This window comes from Portunus trituberculatus, chromosome 41, assembly GCF_017591435.1.
Source record: "Portunus trituberculatus isolate SZX2019 chromosome 41, ASM1759143v1, whole genome shotgun sequence".
Lineage (NCBI taxonomy): Eukaryota > Metazoa > Arthropoda > Malacostraca > Decapoda > Portunidae > Portunus > Portunus trituberculatus.
This window is the reverse complement of record NC_059295.1, coordinates 10,940,369-10,964,193: the sequence shown is the minus strand read 5'-3', so window position 1 is coordinate 10,964,193 and position 23,825 is coordinate 10,940,369. Positions and strand designations below refer to the sequence as shown.

General features: G+C 37.4%; 1 protein-coding gene across 7 annotated transcripts in view; it reads left to right on the top strand.

Annotated features, from left to right (window-relative positions):
• LOC123516493 (organic cation transporter protein-like) overlaps positions 1-23,825 on the top strand; it is a 95,421-nt gene that overhangs the window by 40,630 nt on the left and 30,966 nt on the right. For all 7 annotated transcript variants that reach the window (XM_045275863.1, XM_045275867.1, XM_045275868.1 and 4 more), the window contains exon 8: positions 23,437-23,564. In XM_045275863.1, the coding sequence (XP_045131798.1) occupies positions 23,437-23,564 (128 nt within the window). The remainder of the gene's footprint in view (positions 1-23,436; positions 23,565-23,825) is intronic.

Here is a 23,825-nt window from a genome sequence, read left to right as displayed (position 1 = left end):
AGGGTGAGTGTTACGTATCGTGAGAGAGAGAGAGAGAGAGAGAGAGAGAGTAAATGTATACGTACTTACTGTATAAGGTTTTATAATTAAATAGATTTAAGTAAAATACTGTATACAGTGATACCTTGAGATACGGTCATCCTAACTTACGATTATTTTGAGATACGACATGAAATATTCGAAAATTTATGCCCCAACGTACAACAAAAAATTTGAGATACGATGAACGATAATAATAATTGTAGAAGCGAACGCTAGGTAGCAAAATCTGCGGTTGGCTGCCGCCCGCTCAGTTTGTTTGTTGATGCCTCATTGTTCAAACACATGTTATTCGTTGTGTTTGTGCTCATTTTTCGTCTTATTTTGGATATATATACTTTATTTTGTTATTAACCATGGGTCCCAAAGCTAAAGACAAAGCTAGTGAAAAGAAAAAAACCTAAGAAAATTATCACGATGGAAGCAAAACATGAAATTATCACAAAGTATGAGCGTGGCATTTGTATCATCGACTTGGCAAAGGAGTATGGCCACAATCCTTCTACAATATCCACAATCATCAAGCAGAAGGAAGAGATCAAGAAGCTGCAACCTTCCAAAGGCGTCACCATTATTTCCATGCTACGTACTGATAAACATGATGAGATGGAACGGCTACTTTTAATATGGATTAAGGAGAAGCAATTGGCTGGTGACTCTGTTTCTGAAGCGATCATCTGTGAGAAGGCTAGCACCATTTTCCAAGACCTTAAGCGTGAAGCAGCCGAGACGGAGGGAGAATCATCGCAGGGTGGCCAAGGGAGTGATGAGTTCAAAGCCAGTCGTGGATGGTTTGACAATTTTAAGAAACGAAGTGGCATTCATTCTGTCATTCGTCATGGAGAGGCATCGAGTGCTGATGTTAAGGGAGCTGAAAATTTCATTAAGGAATTTGAAAAACTCATTTGTGAAGAAGGATACCTGCCGCAACAAGTATTCAATTGTGACGGAACAGGATTGTTTTGGAAGAAAATGCCTAAGCGTACATTTATCATGGCAGAAGAAAAAAATCTACCCGGTCACAAGCCTATGAAAGATAGGCTAATGCTTGCCCTTTGTACCAGCGCTAGCGGCGATTTCAAATTGAAACTGTTACTAGTTTATCACTCAGAAAATCCAAAGGCATTCAAAGCTCATAAAGTGATTAAAGAAAGATTACAAGTTCTGTGGCGTCCAAATAGTAAAGCATGGGTGACACGTCAGTTTTTTATTGAATGGATGAACGTAGTTTTTGGTCCTTCAGTCAAGAAATACTTGACCGATAATGGTCTGCCACTTAAGTGTGTCCTCCTCTTGGATAATGCCCCCGGTCACCCCCCTGACCTTGCAGATGACCTTTTAGATGAATTTAAATTCATTAAAGTTGTCTATCTGCCAGCCAACACAACATCTATCTTCCAGCCCATGGATCAACAGGTGATATCCAACTTTAAGAAACTTTTCACGAAGCATCTTTTCAAGCGTTGCTTTGAAGTTACAGAAAATACGAACCTAACATTGAGGGAGTTTTGGAAGCAACATTACAACATTGTGATCTGTGTTAAGCTTATAGATATTGCCTGGCAAGGTGTTACCAAAAGAACATTGAACTCAGCTTGGAGAAAATTATGGCCAGATGTTGTTTTAGAGCGAGACTTTGAGGGATTCGATCCTGTTGAGGAGGAGATTGTATCTATTGGTCGCTCTATGGGCTTAGAGGTAGACGAGGCAGATGTTGCTGAACTCGTTGAGGAGCACGCTGAAGAACTCATGACGGAGGAGCTGAAGGAGTTACACAAGATTTCCCACGAGGAGGTAATGCAAGAACTCAGCAGTGAAGAGGATGTTGAGCAGGAGGAGGAACTAACTTCACGTGAAATTCGTGATATCCTAGGCAAGTGGCAGGAAGTGTCAGATTTTGTGGAAAAAAGACACCCTGATAAATTGTCTACAGGCAGAGCGAGTGTCTTGTATAATGATACGTGTCTCACATTCTTTCATAACATTCTAAAAAGGAGGCAGAAACAAACCTCTCTTGATCGTTACTTTGTGAAGGTCTCAGTTAGTGAAAGTCAAGGTGAGGCCAAAAGGGCCAGACGTGAGAGTGCTGAAACTGATGAAAGTGAGGCCAAAAAGGCCAGACATGAAAGTGATGATTAGGTGATGATTACGTAAGAAAAAAAAAAATTTAAAAAGCCACGCCAAAAAAACATTAAGAATAAGTTAAGCACTAGAAATAAGTTTAGCAATGTTTTTGTGTTTACATACATTACGTACATATAAATCCTCCTCCTCCTCCTCCTCCTCCTCCTCCTCCTCCTCCTCCTCCCTCTGCAGGCTGCAGCTCACTGTCACTGTGGTAAGTAAAATTCCTTTCTTTTTTTATTGATTTTATTAACATTTATCATAATAGTGTTTTTTTTTTATCATTATGTGTGTTATTATTCGTTTATTTATATACAAATTGTGTATATTATATGTAATTTAACTGTGTTTTGGGGTGGTTTCATAGCGCTAGAACGCATTAATTCATATTACATGTATTTATATGGGAAATATTGATTTGACATACAATTTTTTTGACATACAACGATGGTTATAGAATGAATTAAAATCGTATCTCAAGGTACCACTGTATGTAAAGTATAAATACTGTTTACATATTTTAAACATTCTGGTATCCACATACACATACACCAAAATTCCTAGAGGTGGCAAATCCTACTTCGCGGTTTTTCACCTTTCACTGGGGGTTCTGGTATCCATTAACCGCAATAATTGAGGGATCACTGTATATATATATATATATATATATATATATATATATATATATATATATATATATATATATATATATATATATATATATATACAGAGAGAGAGAGAGAGAAGAAAAGTTGCAGTAAAACCATTTCAGCTTGTTGTGATGTTTCAGGACACATAGAATCCCATTTTCAAACACTGAAAACACTTGTACAAGTGAGTGTGGAAATGTAACAGCCTTCCATAGAGAAGACTCTGGGATAAGAGAGGTCCTGGATGTGAGATGTGCTCTTATAAACCCTAGCTATTGACAGCGTCTTCTAACAAGCCTGCCTAATCCATACATATGAAAAAATTAAGAATTAAAAATTAGATCCCTTATTCTTAGAAGAGAAGAAAACATTGTTTTAATTCTGGTCCCCACATTCTAGGAAAGATATAGCTCTATTGGAGTTAGGGCAAAGGAGGATGACCAAAAAGATACAGGGGATGAGGGATATTCCTTATGAAGCTGCATTCCTTAGAGAGACGTAGGTGAAGAGGAGACCTGATAGAAGTATTTTAGTGGTATAAGGGTTTTAACAAAAGGGATGTGAACTAAGTTCTTAGGATCAGTAGTGGGGATAGAACCAGAAATAATGGGTTCAAACTTGAAAAATTCAGGTTAAAGTGAGAAATGGAAAGAAACTGGTTTTCAAAATAGAGTGGTTGATGAATGGAACGGTCTCAGTGGTCATGTAGTCAGGGCTGAGTCAATAGGGAGCTGTAAAAGATGATTAGATAAGTTCATGGATAGGGATGATAGATGGAATTAGGTAACTTTAAACACACAAGGACTACCACGTGTAGGTAGGCCTGGTGGCCTCTTGCAGCTTCTCTCTTTCCTTGTGTTCTTAATATAAACTAATAAAAAGTTGTAAATAAACAATACAGGGATTTCTCGATTTATGCGAGGGATATGATGCTGAAGGGATCACGTAATGTGAAAATTGCATATAGTGAACATGATTACTAAACTAAACTGCATACTGTTTGTTTCTGATTGTATATTCATTTGACTTTTTTTTTTTTTTTTTTTCTCTTACTGTCAAATGAATATACAATCAGGAATTCTGCTACATTTGTAAAGGATCCAACAAAATTTAAGTTACCAATAACCTATATGGCTAGTTTTGATGTGAAGTTACTTTTTACCAATATACCCCTAATAAAGTTATTAATATCTGCATAGAGAAATGCAAAAATTCCTTACTGTAAAGCCTTACTGTTCCACAATTTAAATCGTTATTGGACTTAGCTATAAAAGAATCAATATTTATTTTTAATAACAAGTTGTATCAACAACCTGATGGGGTGGCAATGGGGTTCCCTCTTGGCAAATTGCTTCCTGTGTTATAATGAAACTATTTGCCTTAAAAATTGGGCTGTGTGTGGGAGAGCATCTGAGAGGGCCCCCTACCCTGTGGTTCCTGCAGCACATATCGTATGTAAAATGCTTTTGTGCACCTCTCACCTGTAATAAATAAAGGATTATCACTGCTATAGTAATGATGTCTATCTGACAGCAAGACGATACACACTGACATTCCTGGAAATGTTTAGCATGCATCACTAGCTGTCCTGAAAGTGAAGCATCTCTGTGCTGCAAATCAGTTATAATGACAATATGGTGGCCCAAACAAACATTTTGCAGAATCTTGTGATTCCTGAGATTTGCCATACCAGTTATTAAAAATAACAGTGCATGATTACTGCCAAAGAAAGGAAAATAAAACATTTAGATGAGAGAATCAATTGTAGTGAATGAAGGAAGAAACAACAGTTCAATCCAGCACTGTTGCAAATGCTATGTTGGAACCTTGAACCTTGACTGCAGCACATATCGTATGTAAAATGCTTTTGTGCACCTCTCACCTGTAATAAATAAAGGATTATCACTGCTATAGTAATGATGTCTATCTGACAGCAAGACGATACACACTGACATTCCTGGAAATGTTTAGCATGCATCACTAGCTGTCCTGAAAGTGAAGCATCTCTGTGCTGCAAATCAGTTATAATGACAATATGGTGGCCCAAACAAACATTTTGCAGAATCTTGTGATTCCTGAGATTTGCCATACCAGTTATTAAAAATAACAGTGCATGATTACTGCCAAAGAAAGGAAAATAAAACATTTAGATGAGAGAATCAATTGTAGTGAATGAAGGAAGAAACAACAGTTCAATCCAGCACTGTTGCAAATGCTATGTTGGAACCTTGAACCTTGACTTTGAGCAAAGCATCTTAACATTGTGTTATTCTAAATAAGTCATGTGATTTGAAAAAATAACTAGGATTTTTACCTCATGTTATTTTAAAATTGCATAATCTGAACACGCATAAATTGAGAAATACCTGTATGTATATATATATATATATATATATATATATATATATATATATATATATATATATATATATATATATATATATATATATATATATATATATATATATATATATATATATATATATATATATATATATATATATATATATATATATATATATATATATATATATATATATATATATATATATATATATATATATATATATATATATATATATATATATATATATATATATATATATATATATATATATATATATATATATATATATATATATATATATATATATATATATATATATATATATATATATATATATATATATATATATATATATATATATATATATATATATATATATATATATATATATATATATATATATATATATATATATATATATATATATATATATATATATATATATATATATATATATATATATATATATATATATATATATATATATATATATATATATATATATATATATATATATATATATATATATATATATATATATATATATATATATATATATATATATATATATATATATATATATATATATATATATATATATATATATATATATATATATATATATATATATATATATATATATATATATATATATATATATATATATATATATATATATATATATATATATATATATATATATATATATATATATATATATATATATATATATATATATATATATATATATATATATATATATATATATATACATATACAGTAAGGTCCCGAGTTACGTCAGAGTTACGTTCCTGAAACATGACGTAAGTCGATTTTTGTACGTAACTGGAGTTTTTGTATCGAGTTTTCAACCAATAATTTTTTATGGTTATTCAGGTAAGTAAAAAGTTATATTGTTATATTGGTACATTATTTACAACTATGTAGGAATATGAAACACAAGCTTGTTTTTGTTGTTGATTAGGGCCGCGAACGCGAAGGACTGCATGTTGCCAGAGGGGTGGACGCCTGAGGCCGCCAGGTGGGTGGGCAGGTTGAATGTTGTGACGCCCAGGGCGGACAGCTGGGAGCGTAGTGCAGTGCGGTGGGAGTAGAAGCGTGGGCAGCGGGGCAGGAAATGCAATAGGAAAGGGCAATAGGGATCAGCAGACGGTGCAAGTCAGCTGCAAGTGTCGTGTGGCCCAGGCGAAGGCTCCGGAGTTGTTATTGTTGTGATAGGTGTGTGAGCCCTCAAGGTCGTCAACTTCCCCGTTCTCATGGTAACGGGCTTCCCATTTTCTTATTCACTCCCTCACACACAGCTGCTGCCTCCCTTCTCATGTTTTTTTAATAATGTCCACTTTTTCTTGTAGCGTAATGGTTTTCCTTTTCTTAGCATCACTGCTATCACTCAGGAGTTTTCTTTTTGGTGCCATTGAGCAAGATACTAAGATAGTCAGCAAACACAGATGTAGGAACACTCTTGCCAGGGGCGACGGTGTGGTGGAACTGAGGTACGTAGAGTGTTATTGTATTCAAGCGTGAGGTGGGCAGTGTGGCGGATAACCACTATAGTCCGACACAAATATAAAGGCCGCTGAGGGGGGAGACCTATCGGGAATTCCCCGGTTGCGGCGTCGCCAAACGTCGCAGCCCCAATTATAGGATTAACACTGAAGTGTGGAGAAACGTCCATCTCTCTCTCTCTCTCTCTCTCTCTCTCTGTGGCTTGTTACTACTTTCTCCTGTTTCTTATTACTATATAGTTCTCTCATGCATGTGTGTGTGTGTGTGTGTGTAATCCTACTTGTGCGAGTCTTTCAACAGTTTACGTATTGGTTCTCCTGTGACGCGGCATACACTCTCTCTCTCTCTCTCTCTCTCTCTCTCTCTCTCTCTCTCTCTCTCTCTAAAATAGACAAGTAGACATCAATCTTTTTTGTTGTTTTATTTTATTCTTTTTTCCACACCACACCCAGAGTTAAGGTGCGTTTTTTTTTTATAGAGGTTTTACCCTGTAGACATAATCCTCTCTCAGCTATTTAATCAGACAGTTCTTCGTCAGAAGTGTCCTCCACATTGATAATAAAAGAATCCTCTAAGCAGAACTTGTTGACGCTGTAAATAATCAATTTCTCTTGACATTGAAGGTTGCGAGGGCGAGTAGCGCGGACGAGATATTCACCTTCCATCCTGAGCGACAGGGACGGGAGGAGTGACTCGATTTGACCTGGGGATTATCAGCGGTCAGGGAGGTTGACCTCACCCATGTCCAACTTTGAAAAGTAGCAACGCTGGATAGCAGTGGTGCTACATTTTGTGATATCTATACAAAATCATTGTCTTCATTACACTAAAACAATATTCAAAGCTCTCTATACATCCTTATTAGAAATTTAGAGGAATACACTTTTATGACGGTTCATTAAGATGTAAGTTAATAATGAGATTCAAACATGTGCTACGATGCTTGGCGACGCCGCAGCCGGGGAATCCCCGTTAGGTCTCCCTCCCCCCCCTCAGCGGCCTTCATATTTGAGTCGGATTATAGTGACGCCTGGCGGCCAACAATAACAATAAACCCCGCGCTTTACGATTCATAAATTTTTAATTTTTTAAATCTTAAATTGCCTTATAGTGGACTGACGTAAGTGTGAGTTTGACGTAACTCGAGACCGACATAACCCGGGACCTTACTGTATATATATATATATATATATATATATATATATATATATATATATATATATATATATATATACTCGAACTTAATTCATTCCAAATGGCCGTTTGAGTATTAGAAAGTTTGACTATTGATACCTATAAATCAGGTAATTCGTTCCAGCCATTGCCAAACCCAAATTTAGAAAAAAACAGCGGTTTAATTTTGCAGTTGCCTCTAGCATTGGCACACAGAAGCAGAGTTAGCCTGTCTTTCATAGGCTTGTGTCCTGGCAAACACTTCTCTTCCTTTGCTATATAGACCATGTTTTTTTTTTTTTTTTTTAAACAGGCCAGTTTTATCATAATTAAAGATCTGTTGTGGGCTTAAGTGCTCCTTATCTACAATTTTTTTAAATTCTGGCACAAATTACTCAGCGGCAATTCTATTAGCACTTGCGGGGTCGCCTTGCCTCACAACAGAATGAATTCCAGTTCTTTTCTTGAAATTCACAAACCACCCTTTACTTGCTTTAAAATCATCATTTGAGTCAGATGTAGTATCAGAAATAAGATCACGATGCAGTAGCCTAGTTTTCACACAAATTATGCCCTCTGACAAAGAATCACCAGCCCTTGGTGTATTCAATCAACAATTTTTCCATTTCTTCCACTGCCACAGGTCCCTTAAATTGCCTTTTCACACCAATCACCACATCAGATCTTTTAATGAGCTGTCTTCTTCAGTATTGTGGCTACTATAGATTTAGCCATAGAGTACTCAGCTGCAAAATCGGTTATTCTTCCTCTATTCTTGAATTTATCAGTAATCTCCGTTTTCCTTTCGATGATTGTCACTACATTCTTTCTTGTAGACTTATTCTCGCCACTAACAAGCCTCTTCGATGCCATTGTAAGCTTCTAAATGTAAAAAAAAAAAAAAAAAAAAAAACTGGAGAGAAAGTGCAGGACAATGTTATTTTTACGACAGCGATGATCAACTGGTTGTGGTGGACCGGTGGGGTACGTGGGGCGGCGGGAAGGGAGAGACTTTTTGTTGACAGCCATGTGGACGGACATATGACTAATAGGTATTTTTTCCAGTATTAAGTCGAACTTTTGCGTTCAACTATTGAAAAGTTTGACTATTTAGATGTTCGAGTATTGAGTTTCCACTATATATATATATATATATATATATATATATATATATATATATATATATATATATATATTATATATATTGTAATCACGTAGTAGCGTAGTATTTACTACCTCTCCCAACCAAACAACAACGAGACCACAAGATGATGACAACAACAACGATAGCTGGCTCACAATAACTGGCTGGTACAATAACTTTTGTACCATGGCTCACACAACCTCTCCCATACCAAGCTCAGCCAACAACAATCCCGAGAGAGCTACAACCGCTCCCAACCAAGTCCAGCCCCCTGACTGTCCCATACTTGAAACAATAACTAACAACTACACCTCACCCTAATCTTAAGATCACATGTATATACAAACAAAAAACACATAACCCCAACCTCACCAACAAAAGAAACAGATTAATAGAAAACATAATCTTTTGACCACACTGGTCTTTGCCTATCTCTAACCGGATACCTAGGCTCGCTAGTGATCTCTGCAGCATCAGGACTATCACCATCTTCTTGCACTTGAACATCCTCATCTTCCTCTTCCTCTGACACAATAACCAAATCGTTTGTTGGAAGTACAACTTTCCTGACATCTAGTACATGCCGTGGCATTCCATTTACAGATATATTGTTCCTCGAGTTTACTCGAGTAACCAAACCCTTAGTCCACGGGGTTGTACATCGGCCATCCGCAGGTTTCACCCATACTTCCTCTCCGATCTCCACAGATGCATTCTCCTCAACTGGACACACAGAGGGATGCCGCCAACAGTACTTGAATAACGCACGATGTGGAACAGATTCCTCATTTTGACTCAGTCGCGGTGTCATATTGTACCAGAAAACAGCTTCTGTTACTTTTCTCTGCTGTAGTCTAAATAGTACGGTGATTACGTTCCACTATACCATTGCCACTGGGTCTATATGCTGCGCGAAACAATCTCTTGATGTTCCACTTATTGCATAAATTCTCTATCAACACCGATCTAAATACTGTGGCATTATCCATTAGTAGTTCAGAAACTGGTCCTCTCTCTAGAAAAATGTCATTAAGAATCTGTGCTATATGGTTTGCTGTTTCCATTCTCAACTCCTTCCACAAAGCAAATCTGCTTGGTCCACAATCAATAATGCTCAGGTACGGTTGGTGCCTGTAGTGGGTGACATCGATGGCAACTCTTTGCCAATTCTCTGAAGCATTTATTTCTCCTCCATTATGTCTTACTGGCGCAGGATTTATCATTTGGTATCGGTCACATTGCCTTACAACTCTCTGAACGGCCGCCCTGGATATACTGGGATCCAGCTGCCAAGCGAGGAACAACGTCCTATCAACACCGAAGTGGTGGGCATCATGCTCCTCCTTCAAGTTCAAGGCTCCTGCACAGAAGTTTTGTTCATCAGTGTTGCTAGTAGTCAACCACTTCTTGGGCACCCTAGTTAACATATCTGCCTTGTTCTTATCAGTTGCTATCAACCTTACTCTGAAATCAATCTCAAAACCATTCACCCATACTTGAAACAGTAACTAACAACTACATATATGAATATATATATATATATATATATATATATATATATATATATATATATATATATATATATATATACAGGCAACCCCCGTTTAACGAAGGTTCACACAACGAAATTTCGCTATAACGAAAGTTTTATTTACTACCATCTGCTCGTTTAACGAACACCAAACTCGCTTTAACGAAGATTTATCCAGGTAATTTTTTTTCCAAATTTGAAAGCCCCACTGTATCATGCAAGCTGACAGGCTTTTGAATACATCAGGAGCTGCTAGTACTAAGGCCTGCCTCAGGAGAAATCCTGAGACACCTGTAGAATAAAGATCAAGATCAAGCCTCTCGTGGACAACACAGGCTCTGCCGATACAAAGGCCTGACTCAGAAGAAATTCTGTGTCACCTGTAGCATCAAGATCAAGATCAAGATCACACGCACCACTCACTGTCCAGTCAAAACATAACAGCGTCACCAGCAGCTCATCTTCCTTAGTTCAACTTACCACCAAAACACCCTGCAATGTGGCCTAACGTTCCTAAGAAGACCAGGAAGTGTCTTATTCTCGAAGTGAAGCTGGGTATTATTCACAGACAAGAGAAAGGCCAGAAAACTAATAACATTGCTTCCCACCATGGCTTGACTCCATCTACTGTCTACTATTTTCAAGTCAAGAGACTCTATTAAGAAGGCTAGTGAGACCTCATCTTCCTTGCAAGCTAAAAGAACCACCAGAACTCGTGACTCTACAATGGATAAAATGGAAAGCCTTGTGGAAATGTGGTACATAAGTTTTGTATGCAGTACCATGATGCGCACTTTGTTTACATTCCACAGGTTGCCGGTTAGTGTATTTCCCGTTTCACTCTCCCTCCCTTCATAAAGTTAAGATCATCAACATTATAAAGTTACGTACATACATACATTAGTGTACATTATAATGACTTAAATTAAACTACCTAAATGTTTAACTTAATAATTTTTACTTTCATTAAACCTTTTACTGTACTATGATGCACTCTCGCTTTTCTTACTCTCAATGGAAGTTCAAATCAGGGGTTAAACTTGTTATAATCAGTTCGCTTAACGAAGTTTCGCTTAACAAATTGTTTTTTAGGAACCCCTTCGTTAAACGGGGGTTGCCTGTATATATATATATATATATATATATATATATATATATATATATATATATATATATATATATATATATATATATATATATATATATATATATATATATATATATATATATATATACCCATATAAACACACCCAATACCATCACCTCCTCCGCTTGCTACCTTGTTTGCCACCTCTCCACCTCCTTTTCCACGTCACCGTCTCATGAACCTTCCACGTCACTGTCTCATGAACCCTCCAAGTCACCGTCTCATAAAGCTCTGCTACTGTCCCAAAGTTGGATTCACAGCCCCATTCGACTCAAGCGAAAGTGTTAAGCAAGCTCCCTGATTTCTGGAAGTCAGTTGAGGTCAGTGAACACAACGCCTCTTGGACTACCGTGGGATCCACCTCACCCAGCACTTACCACTGCGACACCTCATAAGTATCACTTCCCCTCGTCCCGTTTTTTCCAAATTGCCTCCATATAGGATTAGTATTATTGTTAGGTATTAAGTTGGGTTCTTTATTGTTGTATTTATTTATGTGTTATATGTATATGTGTATGTCAGTTTCACGTGTTTTATGTTATATCTATATGGTTATGTCAGTTTCATTGTTATTGGGGTATTAAATAGCTTTTTAAGTACCCCCCCTTTGCATTTCCTCACGAGTTGAACCTGCAGTGTTTTTAAAATTTTTTATTGTTATTGTTCACTGGCTCCTCGATGCCAATTTTACCCATTTAACCGGTGAACGTAACAATATATACAGGCAACCCCCGTTTAACAAAGGGGTTACGTTCCTAACAAACACTTCGTTAAGCGAAACTTCGTTAAGCAAATCGATTTTAACAAGTTTAACCCCTGATTTGAACTTCCATTGAAAGTAAGTAAAGCGAGAGTGCATCATAGTACAGTAAAAGGTTTAATGAAAGTAAAAATTATGAAGTTAAACATTTAGGTAGTTTAATTTAAGTCATTATAATGTACACTAATGTATGTATGTATGTAACTTTATAATGTTGATGATCTTAACTTTATGAAGGGAGGAAGAGTGAAACGGGAAAGACACTAACCGGCAACCTGTGGAATGTAAACAAAGTGCGCATCATTGTACTGCATACAAAACTTATGTACCACATTTCCACAAGGCTTTCCATTTCATCCATTGTAGAGTCAAGAGTTCGGGTGGTTCTTTTAGCTTGCAAGGAAGATACGGTCTCACCAGCCTCCTTAATAGAGTCTGCTGACTTGAAAATAGAGACAGTATAATATGGAGTCAAGATAGTGGCCAGCACTGCTATAGTTTTCTGGCCTCTCTCATGTCTGTGAATAATATCTAGCTTCATTTGGAGAGTAAGAGACTTCCTGGTCTTCTTACGAACACAAGGCCAATTGCAGGGCGTTTTGGTGGTAAGTTGAGCTAGGAGAGACAAGCTGCTGCTGAGGCTGTTATGTTTTGACTGGGGAGTGAGTGTTGCGCGTGTTGTCCACGAGAGGCTTGATCTTGATCTTGATCTTTATTCAATAGGTGTCCCAGGATTTTTCCTGAGGCAGGCCTCATTACCAGCAGCTCCTGGTGTAATCAAAAGCCTGTCAGCTTGCGTGATATGGTGGGGCTTTCAAATTTTGAAAAAAAAATTACCTGGATAAAACTTCGTTAAAGCGAGTTCGGTGTTCGTTAAACGAGCAGATGGTAGTTAAATGAAACCTTCGTTGTAGCGGAATTTCGTTGTGTGAACCTTCGTTAAAGGGGGGTTGCCTGTATATATATATATATATATATATATATATATATATATATATATATATATATACACATACATACATACATACATACAGGTAGTCCTCGATTTATACGAATTTACTTTATACGAATTCAGAGTTATATGGTGTCCAAAAATAGGGTTATTCATCATAATGTACGAATTCCTCAGAATTATACGGTTTCAAGAAAGTTAAAAGTTATACAAAAAAGAAAGTCTAGGGAGTTGGGTATTCATTCCTAACTTTATACAATTTTTACTTTATATGGTCCCTTCTGGAATGCATCTACCGTATAAATCGAGGACTACCTGTATATATATATATATATATATATATATATATATATATATATATATATATATATATATATATATATATATGTGTGTGTGTGTGTGTGTGTGTGTGTGTGTGTGTGTGTAAGGAAAGAGGGCCACCCAAGGAAAAAAAAAAGATAAAAAAAGAAAGGCCCATGTGAGTGCTGGTTCTCTAGAGAAGAAAAGCATCAGCCATAAATTATGGAGCAAATGCCTCGATACCTCCCTCTTAAAAGAAGACAAGCCATAGGAAGTTGGAAATATAGATGCAGGGAGGAAGTTCTAGAGTTTATCAGTGAAAGGTATGAATGATTGAGAGTACTGGTTAATTCTTGCGTTACAGAGTTGGACAGAATAAGGATGAGAGGAAGAAGAAAGCCTTGTGCAACAAAGCCGCAAGAGGAGAGGAGGCATGCAGTTAGCAAGATCAGTAGAACAGTTAGCATGAAAATAGCTATAAAAGATAGAAAGAGATGCAACGTTTCAGTGGTGAGAAAGAGGCTGAAGACAGTCAGAGGAGGTGAGCTGATGAGATGAAAAGCTTTTGATTCCACCCTATCTAATAAAATTGTGACTGGAACCCCTCCAAACATGCATAAGTACTCCATACAGAGGCGGATAAGGCCCTTGTACAGAGTTAGCAGTTGGAGGGGCGCAAAAAACTGGCAGAGACAACTCAGAACGCCTAACTTCATAGAAGATGTTTTAGCAAGAGATGAGATGTGAAGTTTCCAGTTGAGATTATGAGTAAAGGACAGACCGAGGATATTCAGTGTGGAAGTGGAAGACAGTTTAGTGTCATTGAAGAAGAAGGGATAGTTGTCCGAAAGGTTGTGTCGAGTTGATAGATGGAGGAATTGAGTTTTGAGACATTGAAAACTACTAGATTTTCTTTGCCCCAACTGGAAATCTTGGAAAGATCAGAAGTCAGGCGTTCTATGGCATCCCTGCGTGATCTGTTGACTTCCTGAAGGGTTGGTCGTCTCTGAAAGGACGTGGAAGGATGTAGGGTGATATCATCAGTGTAGGAGTGGATAGGACAAGAAGTTTGGTTAAGGTCATTAATGAATAATAGAAGAAGAGTGGGTGACAGGACAGAACCCTGAGAAACACCACTATTAATAGATTTAGAAGAACAGTGGCCGTCTACCACAGCAGCAATAGAACAGTTGGAAACGAAACTTGAGATAAAGTTGCAGAGAGAAGGAAAGAAACCATAGGAGAGCAGTTTTGAAATCAAAGCCTTATGCTAGATTCTATCAAAAGATTTTGCTATGCCTAACTCTACTGCAAAAGTTTTACCAAAATCTCTAAAAGAGGATGACCAAGACTCAATAAGGAAAGCCAGAATATCACCAGTAGAGCAACCTTGACGGAAGCCATACTGGCGATCAGATAGAAGATTGGGAAGTGACAGATGTTTGAGAATCTTCCTATTCAAGATAGATTAATAAAACTTAGACAAGCAAAAGATTAAAGCAATAGAATGGTAGTTTGAGGGATTAGAACGGTCACCTTTTTAAGGAACAGGCTGAATGTAGGCAAATTTCCAGCAAGAAGGAAGGTAGAAGTTGATAAACAAAGTTGAAAGAGTTTAGCCAGGCAAGTTGCAAGCATGGAAGCACAGTTTTTGAGAACAATAGGAGGGACCCTATCAGGATATATATATATATATATATATATATATATATATATATATATATATATATATATATATATATATATATATATATATATATATATATATATATATATGTGTGTGTGTGTGTGTGTGTGAAGTCCTTTAATTCCGGCACCGTCTTTGTAGCAATCTTCTGTATCCTTTCCAATTTTATTATATACTTTTTAGAGCTCGGAGACCACACCACTGCTGTATATTCCAGCCTTGGGCGTATCATGTTTGTGATGATTTTTTCATCATATCTTTATCCATGTAATGAAATGCCACTCTTATATTAATCAACATTTTATATGATATTCCAAATATCTTTCTTATGTGTTTTTCAGGGCTCAGATTTTCTTGTATGATCACTCCCAAGATCTTTTCCTTCTTTAGTATTCATTATTTGTTCCTCTCCCATCAAATAGTTCCATACTGGTCTTCTCTTACTCTTTCCTAGTTCCATTGTTTGGCATTTCTTGGCATTAAATTCCAATTTTACACTTCTTGTTCCATTCATAGTTCTTGTTTAAATCTTCCTGCAACAGCAAACAGTCCTCTCTGGTTTTCATAACTCTTAGCAACTTTGCATCATCATTTATATAACTGTTTACATAAATTTCAAACATAATGGGGGCTAACATTGATCCTTGTGGCACTCTGCTACTTACTTTACCCCAAGATGAGTATGTATCTCTGATCACAGTTCTCATTTCCCTATCCTTCAAATAATCTCTTGTCCATTTGAGTAAGGTTCCACGCAGTCCTCCTATGTTCTCTAGTTTCCAAAGAAGTCTTCCCTGCGGGACTTTATCAAAAGCCTTTTTAATGTCCAGGTATACTGTGTCTACCCATCCATCTTTGTTTTCAAGTCCTGCGATAACTCTCGAGTAGAAGCCTAATAAGTTTGATACACATGACCACCCTGTCCTGAACCCAAATTGTCTGTCCGATATGACTTGCTCCTCTTCTACAAATTTAACCCATTTTTCTTTTATGATTATTTCACACAACTTCCCTGCTACACTTGTAAGTGACACTGGTCTGTAGTTTAGTGGTTCAGTTGCCTTTCCTTACTAATGAAATACCGCGGTATTTCATTAGTAATTCACTGTCACTCAGTGCCACGGAGTCGAGGTTATCTTCATGGCATGAGCATATATGAATACTATGATATGATATCCATTATGGCAGGCAATAGAGGAGTGGAAACAAATTTAATATCGTGGTGAAAGACAACACGCAAGCTAAAAGGGTCACAAGAAGAAGTGGCCAAGTCGCCATAAGTCTCCACTTCGTCTGTGGCCGATCTCATCTCTGCTTTATTATTTGGTATTCCATGTAAGATTTCACTTTATGCATTACAAAACAATCCTTTCTTAGGGGCAAGGTTTGTAAAAAGCTAATAGAAATGTTTTGTGGACATAAATGCATATATAATTGTAAAGGGCGAACTAGGGGTGAGCCCAGCGGAAAGGTCTTACAGTGGCATGAGTCACCGCCCCTCATGAAAAGTGCTTTGAGTGTCTGTGTCACCACCCACCAAGGACAACCAAATAAATTGTTACAGTAGTCACATATACTTAAACGGAACAAATACAATACCACTTACTCACAAGCATACAAACAAACACACATATATATATATATATATGCAGAGGGAAGAACTCACTGCAACACCTAACACCACGGCACATACACCACAACACATACACAGCACCATACATACACCAGAATGCAACACAAACACAACACACACGCACACGTACACATAAGGTAACACATGCACACAACAAGATAGCACACACGCACACAACAAGATAGCACACACAGGCCAGCTACGTAGTATCCACGCCAGCCACTCTGGACGACACCACTCCAGTGGACACCCAGGCCATGTAGTACTTATGCTGGACACCACACTGCGCCGGTCACTGTGCACGATGTCCAGTACAGACGAGAGTGGAGACAATGGGGTAGGAAACAGCTCCTAGCGAACTGGCTGCGTACATAACACCCACAGCTCTGATCGTCACCCTGGCAAGCTATAACGCGCCAACAAGCTGCGCTGGTGCCCAGTCGTTGCCTTCTCACTCCAAGTCCTGGTCAGCTGGTGTCTTGTGACAGGCAAGACAGCCGACGCCTTCTCGTGACTCCGTCGCAACGTGCTGGAGTGAGCCCTCTCTCTTTCTCGGTGCGACATACACCACATAGCCAGACGCGAGCCACAGTCACACACACAAGACAGTTTCCCCACTGGAAACAGTACCACAATACCCAATTAACACATCAGTAAATCCCAAATGATATGATAACCCAAAACAAGAACCCACGAACGGTAAATAAAAACTAACGAGAACACTTACATATAAGAAAGAAAGCGGGGAAGTAACGTGCTCGCTGGCAAGAGGAGGAACTGACGGGAAGCCACTACCGGTTACCCATGTCGCCTCCTAATGAAACTGCCCGGTACTCGGCAGGCGAGGCTTCGTTCACGAAACTATCCACGGTAATTATGTAATTATAAGTCAACTGGTGACTTCACGGTCTAGGAAGAACGACCATCCCTGACAATAATACAATAACACCACCCCAGAGGTGGTGTTCCCAGCAACCTCAGCAACCTGATAGCTACCTTGTCACCGTCCCTCCAAGCGTTCATGGATGCCGTTTCGCGGCAGGAGGTTGCTCTGACGTTGTTAAAGAATCTTGGATCCAGCTCCAGGAGCGCTAGAGACAGAGGCAGGAAGCTAGGCAATCACAGCGAAGCTGCCGCATTCGGTCCCTCACCTGGCAAATTCAAACACAGAAAATTTGCTAAAACGGATATAGTTGTACGTTATGCGGACTTTTTGGTCTAACTTTATATAGTACATTAAACCGGAAATTCGTTAGACGAACGTTCGTTAGGCAGAGTATTACTGTATTATGTTGGCTCTCATCCATTCTAGTGGAACTTTCCCTTATTTGTTGAACTTGTAATTATTTCCCAAATTGGATCCAGTAATTGCTCTTTACATTCTTTTAACACCAGCCTGATACACCATCTGGCCCCATTGCTTTTCTGACTTCCAACTTATCAAACAATCTTCCAATATCATCTTTGTGCTCTGCAGTCTCCTGTAATCCTTGGCAATCTAATTTCCTATTAGGTTCTGTGAAATTATTTTCTACAGTGAATACCATTTTGAAGCTCTCATTCATTATCTCACACATTTCCTTCTCTGTTTGGTATATCTTCCCTTCTTTAATTATTTCTTCAATTGTTTCCTTACTCTTTGTTTTGCTGTTTATAAACTTGTAGAAAAGTTTGGGTTCATCTTTGCTTTTATCCACTACATCTTTCTCAAAATTTCTTTCTTCCTCTTTCCTTACTCTAATATATTCATTTGTAGCATCTTTGTACTGCCGTCTGTTATAGTTGTTTCTCTGCTTTAAGAGTTTATTCCATGCTTTATCATTTGCCCTTTTTGCTTGTATGCATCTAGCATTGTACCAAACATGTATTTTTTTCTGAACTCTATAAACAGGAACAAACTTTTTTACTCCTTCATTGTATTTCTGTAAGAATATATCATATTTCCCTTGTACAGTCTTTTTGTACGTAATATTACTCCACTCAATATCAGTAAAATAGATCCTCAATTTTTCAAAATCCGCTCTTGCATAATTTAATCTCTCTCCTGTATAGTCCTCTCTGTAACTTATCTCATCTTCCTCCTGAATTTTGCATCTTTAATGTCACATGATCACTTCTCCCCATTGGACTAAGGTATTGTATGATTGAAGGGGGCTCTAGTTTCTTTGTGAAAACTAGGTCAAGCAACGATGGTTCTTCTTCCCCCTGTACCTTATTGACTTTTCCACCAACTGGTCCGTTGTATTAACCATAGTCCACCGTAACACTTTCTCGCTCCACTGCCCAGCGTTATCCATTACTTCCATCTCTCTCCAGTTTATTATTTTACAGTTAAAGTCTCCAACTAAGAGTATTCTTCTTATGTTATCTAGGCGCTTTATCACCTCTCTTTGCATATCTTTATGTTTTTCTGATCCCCATGTATTAGTCTTTGGTGGAACATATGTAACTATAATTTTTCTTTTCTTCAAATCTTCTGTTTTGATTGTTACTCCCATTATTTCCACTTTGTTCTTACCATATTGCACATCCTCCACAAATATATTATCTCGAACCATTATTAGCACTCCTCCTCCTCCTCCTTTATCCTTCCTGTTTCTCCTCCAGGTATTATATCCTTCCTGTCCCTCCTCCAGGTATTATATCCCTCCTCTTTAAAGTTGACATGGATCTCTGCTCTCAGTTTTGTTTCAACGATGCACATTACATCTGGCTGCTTCTCTTTCAAATAATCCCGAACTTCCAATATGCTTGATAACAACCCATCTATGTTAGTATGTCACTCTTAATTTATTGCATCCTCCACAACCTCCTCTTTTTTGCTTAGGTACCACTTCTTTAGTCTCATATCCAGAACCCTCCAGTAAAAATTCTTCTTCTCTATCTCTGTCCTTTTCTCATTTTTTCCTTAGCTTCACTTCTTAGCACTTTCTCTTTTTCCCTTTCCTCTAAGTTCATATCTCTTTTATCCATATATCCATATATATATATATATATATATATATATATATATATATATATATATATATATATATATATATATATATATATATATATATATATATATATATATATATATATATATATATATATATATATATATATATATATATATATATATATATATATATGTGTGTGTGTGTGTGTGTGTGTGTGTGTGTGTGTGTGTGTGTGTGTGTGTGTGTGTGTGTGTGTGTGTATTTACCTAGTTGTATTTATCTAGTGTGTGTGTGTGTGTGTGTGTGTTCTTACCTAGTTGTAGTTTTACAGGGCCTGGGCTTTATGCTTGTGTGGCCCTGTCTCCATATCTACATTTATCCAATCTTACTTTAAAAGTATGCACACTTGTTGCAGACACTACTTCTTTTAAACTGTTCCACGGCTCAATACATCTTTGCGGGAAACTATATTTTTTAACATCTCTCAGACATCTTCCTTTTCTCAGCTTTTTACTATGCAATCTTGTGCTTCGAATGTCATATTCTTCTCTCAGGATCAGTTTCTTATTATCCACTTGGTCCATTCCATTGATCAATTTATAAACTTGTATCAGATCTCCTCTCTCCCATCTTTTTTCCAGGGTTGGTAGATCCATAGCCTTTAGTCTCTCCTCATATGTCATCCCTTCAAATTCTGGAACCATTCTTGTAGCCATTTTTTGTAGTCTCTCCAACTTCCTTATGTGTTTCTTTTTATGAGGGGTCCACACTACTCCTGCATATTCCAATCTGGGTCTTATTATAGTACTTATCAATTTCTTTATCATTTCTTTGTCCATGTAGTGAAATGCTACTCCTATATTCCTAAGCAAATTATATGTTTCTCTAAAAATTCTATCAATATGGCTTACTGGTTGATTGTTGTCTTCCATCGTCACTCCTAAGTCCTTTTCCTTTTTTACTTTCTCCAGTTCTACTCCATCTCCCATCTTATAGATTCCCACGGGTCGTCTTTCACTCTTTCTCATTTCCATGACATGGCTTTTGTTCACATTGAATTCCATTTCCCACTTTTTACTCCATTCCCAGATCTTATTTAGGTCTTCTTGCAGTATTTCACAATCCTCTTTTTGCTTTATAACTCTGCACAGTTTTGTATCATCTGCAAACAGATTTATGTAACTTTTCACTCCTTCTGGCATGTCGTTAATATAAATAAGGAAAAGTATTGGTGCCAATACTGACCCCTATGGCACTCTGTGTGTGTGTGTGTGTGTGTGTGTGTGTGTGTGTGTGTGTGTGTGTGTGTCCAATGCAGCTTTCCTATTAAATCTTAAGTTTTTTTCAATTTGACAATTTAGAAGAGGAATTTATTTATTTGTTTATACAGTGGAGACTCAATACTCAAACTTAATTCGTTCCAGATGGCCGTTCGAGTATTAAAAAGTTCGACTATTGATACCTATAAATCAGGTCATTCGTTCCAGCCATTGCCAAACCCAAGTTTAGAAAAAGCAGCAGTTTAATTTTGCAGTCGCTGCTAGCATTGGCTCACAGAAACAGGGTTAGCTTGTCTTTCATAGTCTTGTGTCCTGGCAAACACTTCTCTTCCTTTGTTATATAGATCATGTTTCGTATTTTTTTTTTTTTTTTTTTTTTCGAAAACAGACCAGTTTCATCACAATTAGCCCCTAAAACTCGGAGATATTGGGATTTTTAGCTTGTGCTAACTCGGGAGGTTTGGTGAGACACACACAAAATAGCCTGTATTCACATACTGATTACACTTGGAAATTCAATAAACGAGTGAGAACAAATGGTGTTCTGCCCACAAGCAACTCTTCCTCTTTGCAATGCAAAAAATCAGAAGTCTCTAGATGCTATGGTTACCAAAATATCACAGGTTGAATGAGGTAGTATCATCAGTGTACGTGGCCTTGCGTCCGATCGGGTCCAGCGCTCTTGGCTAGAGCGATAGAAAGCAGGCCCCTTGTATCCCTCTCTCTCTCTCTCTCTCTCTCTCTCTCTCTCTCTCTCTCTCTCTCTCTCTCTCTCTCTCTCTCTCTCTCTCTCTCTCTCTCTCTCTCTCAATCAGTCAAAATGTTTGCAAAGTGATTTAATTTGTATATTTTTTGCAAAAACATATATTAAATACATACAATAGGAGTTGCTGGTGGTTGTGGTGGAATGTCCCCCTTGGTGGTTGAACCTCCTATATCTTTATCATAGTCCAGAACATCACTATCTTCGCTCTCTATTATTGTAGAAACTGTTAATTCCAAAGCCCTTCTGATACCACTCTCATTCAAAAGTTGTCTCCCAGCAACATGGCAAGAGACCCGAGGTGTAGCAGTAAGGCGCGTGGAAGAGGTGGCGGAATCGGACACAGTGACGTATAGTATTATGTTTATTCCTGACTTGTGGGAGTTTTTTTCTTGAAATTTGCAAACCACCCTTTGCTTGCTTTAAAATCATCATTGGACTCAGATGTAGTATCAGAAATAAGATCACAATGTAGCAGCCTAGCCTTTGCACAAATTATGCCCTCTGACAAAGAATCACCAGCCATCTGCCTTTGGTATATCTGATCAACAATTTTTCCATTTCTTCTACTGCCACAGGTTGCTTAAATTGCTCTTTTAATGAGCTGTTTTCTTCAGTATTGTGGCTACTGTAGATTTAGCCTTACAGTACTCAGCTGCAAGATCGGTTATTCTTCCTCCTTTCTCGCATTTATCAATAATCTCCTTTTTCCTTTCAATGGTTGTCACTACATTCTTTCTTGTAGGCTTATTCTCACCACTAACAAGCCTTTTTGGTGCCATTGTAAGCTTCTAAATGAAAAAAAAAAAAAAAACTGCAGAGAGAAAGCGCAGGACAATGTTATTCTTACGACAGCGAAGGATAAACTGGCTGCAGTGGACCGTTGGGGTGCTTGGGACGGCGGGAAGGGAGACACCCTTTGTTTACAGCCACATGGATGGACGTTCGACTAATAAGTATTTTTTTTAGTATTAAGTCAAACTTTTGCTTTTGACTATTGAAAAGTTTGACTATTTAGACGTTCGAGAATTGAGTCTCCACTGTATTTTATTATTGTTATTACAGTCAACCCTAGGCTATCGTGACTTTGGCTATCGCGTTTTATTGCTATCGCGCACACATGAAAAGCTGCTAAAATTTCATTATTGCGACCTCAGATGCCTGCTATCGCGTGCCCCGCCATGACGTTATGGAATATCTGAGCACTCATTGGCCAAAACCGCCTTCCCGCCAAGATCAATTTGGCTATCGCGTTTTCGGCTATGGCACGGATATTTCGGCCCCAATTGAGCGCGATAGCCGAGGGTTAAGTATTATTAATTCATTAATTTATTTATTTTTTATTTATATAGTTTTTTTGTGGGTTCAATTATCAGAAATAGATGAAGATATATTTATGAAATAGTTGTAATTAACAACCATCTTGCAATTTTACTGCAGAATGCTTCCACTGAAGAGGAAAACAGAAGCATAACAACTGAAGTAAATACTGCAACAAAAGTTACCTTATTGGATGTTGTGAAGTCTCCTTTGTTGTGTGTAAGGATGTTCTCCATGTTTTTTGTTTGGTAAGTCTTGTTTGTCGTTTAATTATGAAGTTGATTTTATGATTTGAACTTTTGTTTCTTGGATTCTTGACATTTTCCACATTATTATTTCTGTTTTCTGGCTAAATATCAAGAACACAGATTTTTTTTATATAATTTCTACATTATTATTATTTTTTATGTAAGCTGCTTGTATTTTTTTTTCACAGTCACAACAGAAAACTACACCTGTAATAAGTTTGCTGAGAATTGTGAATTGAATAGAAATGGTGAAGTATTTAG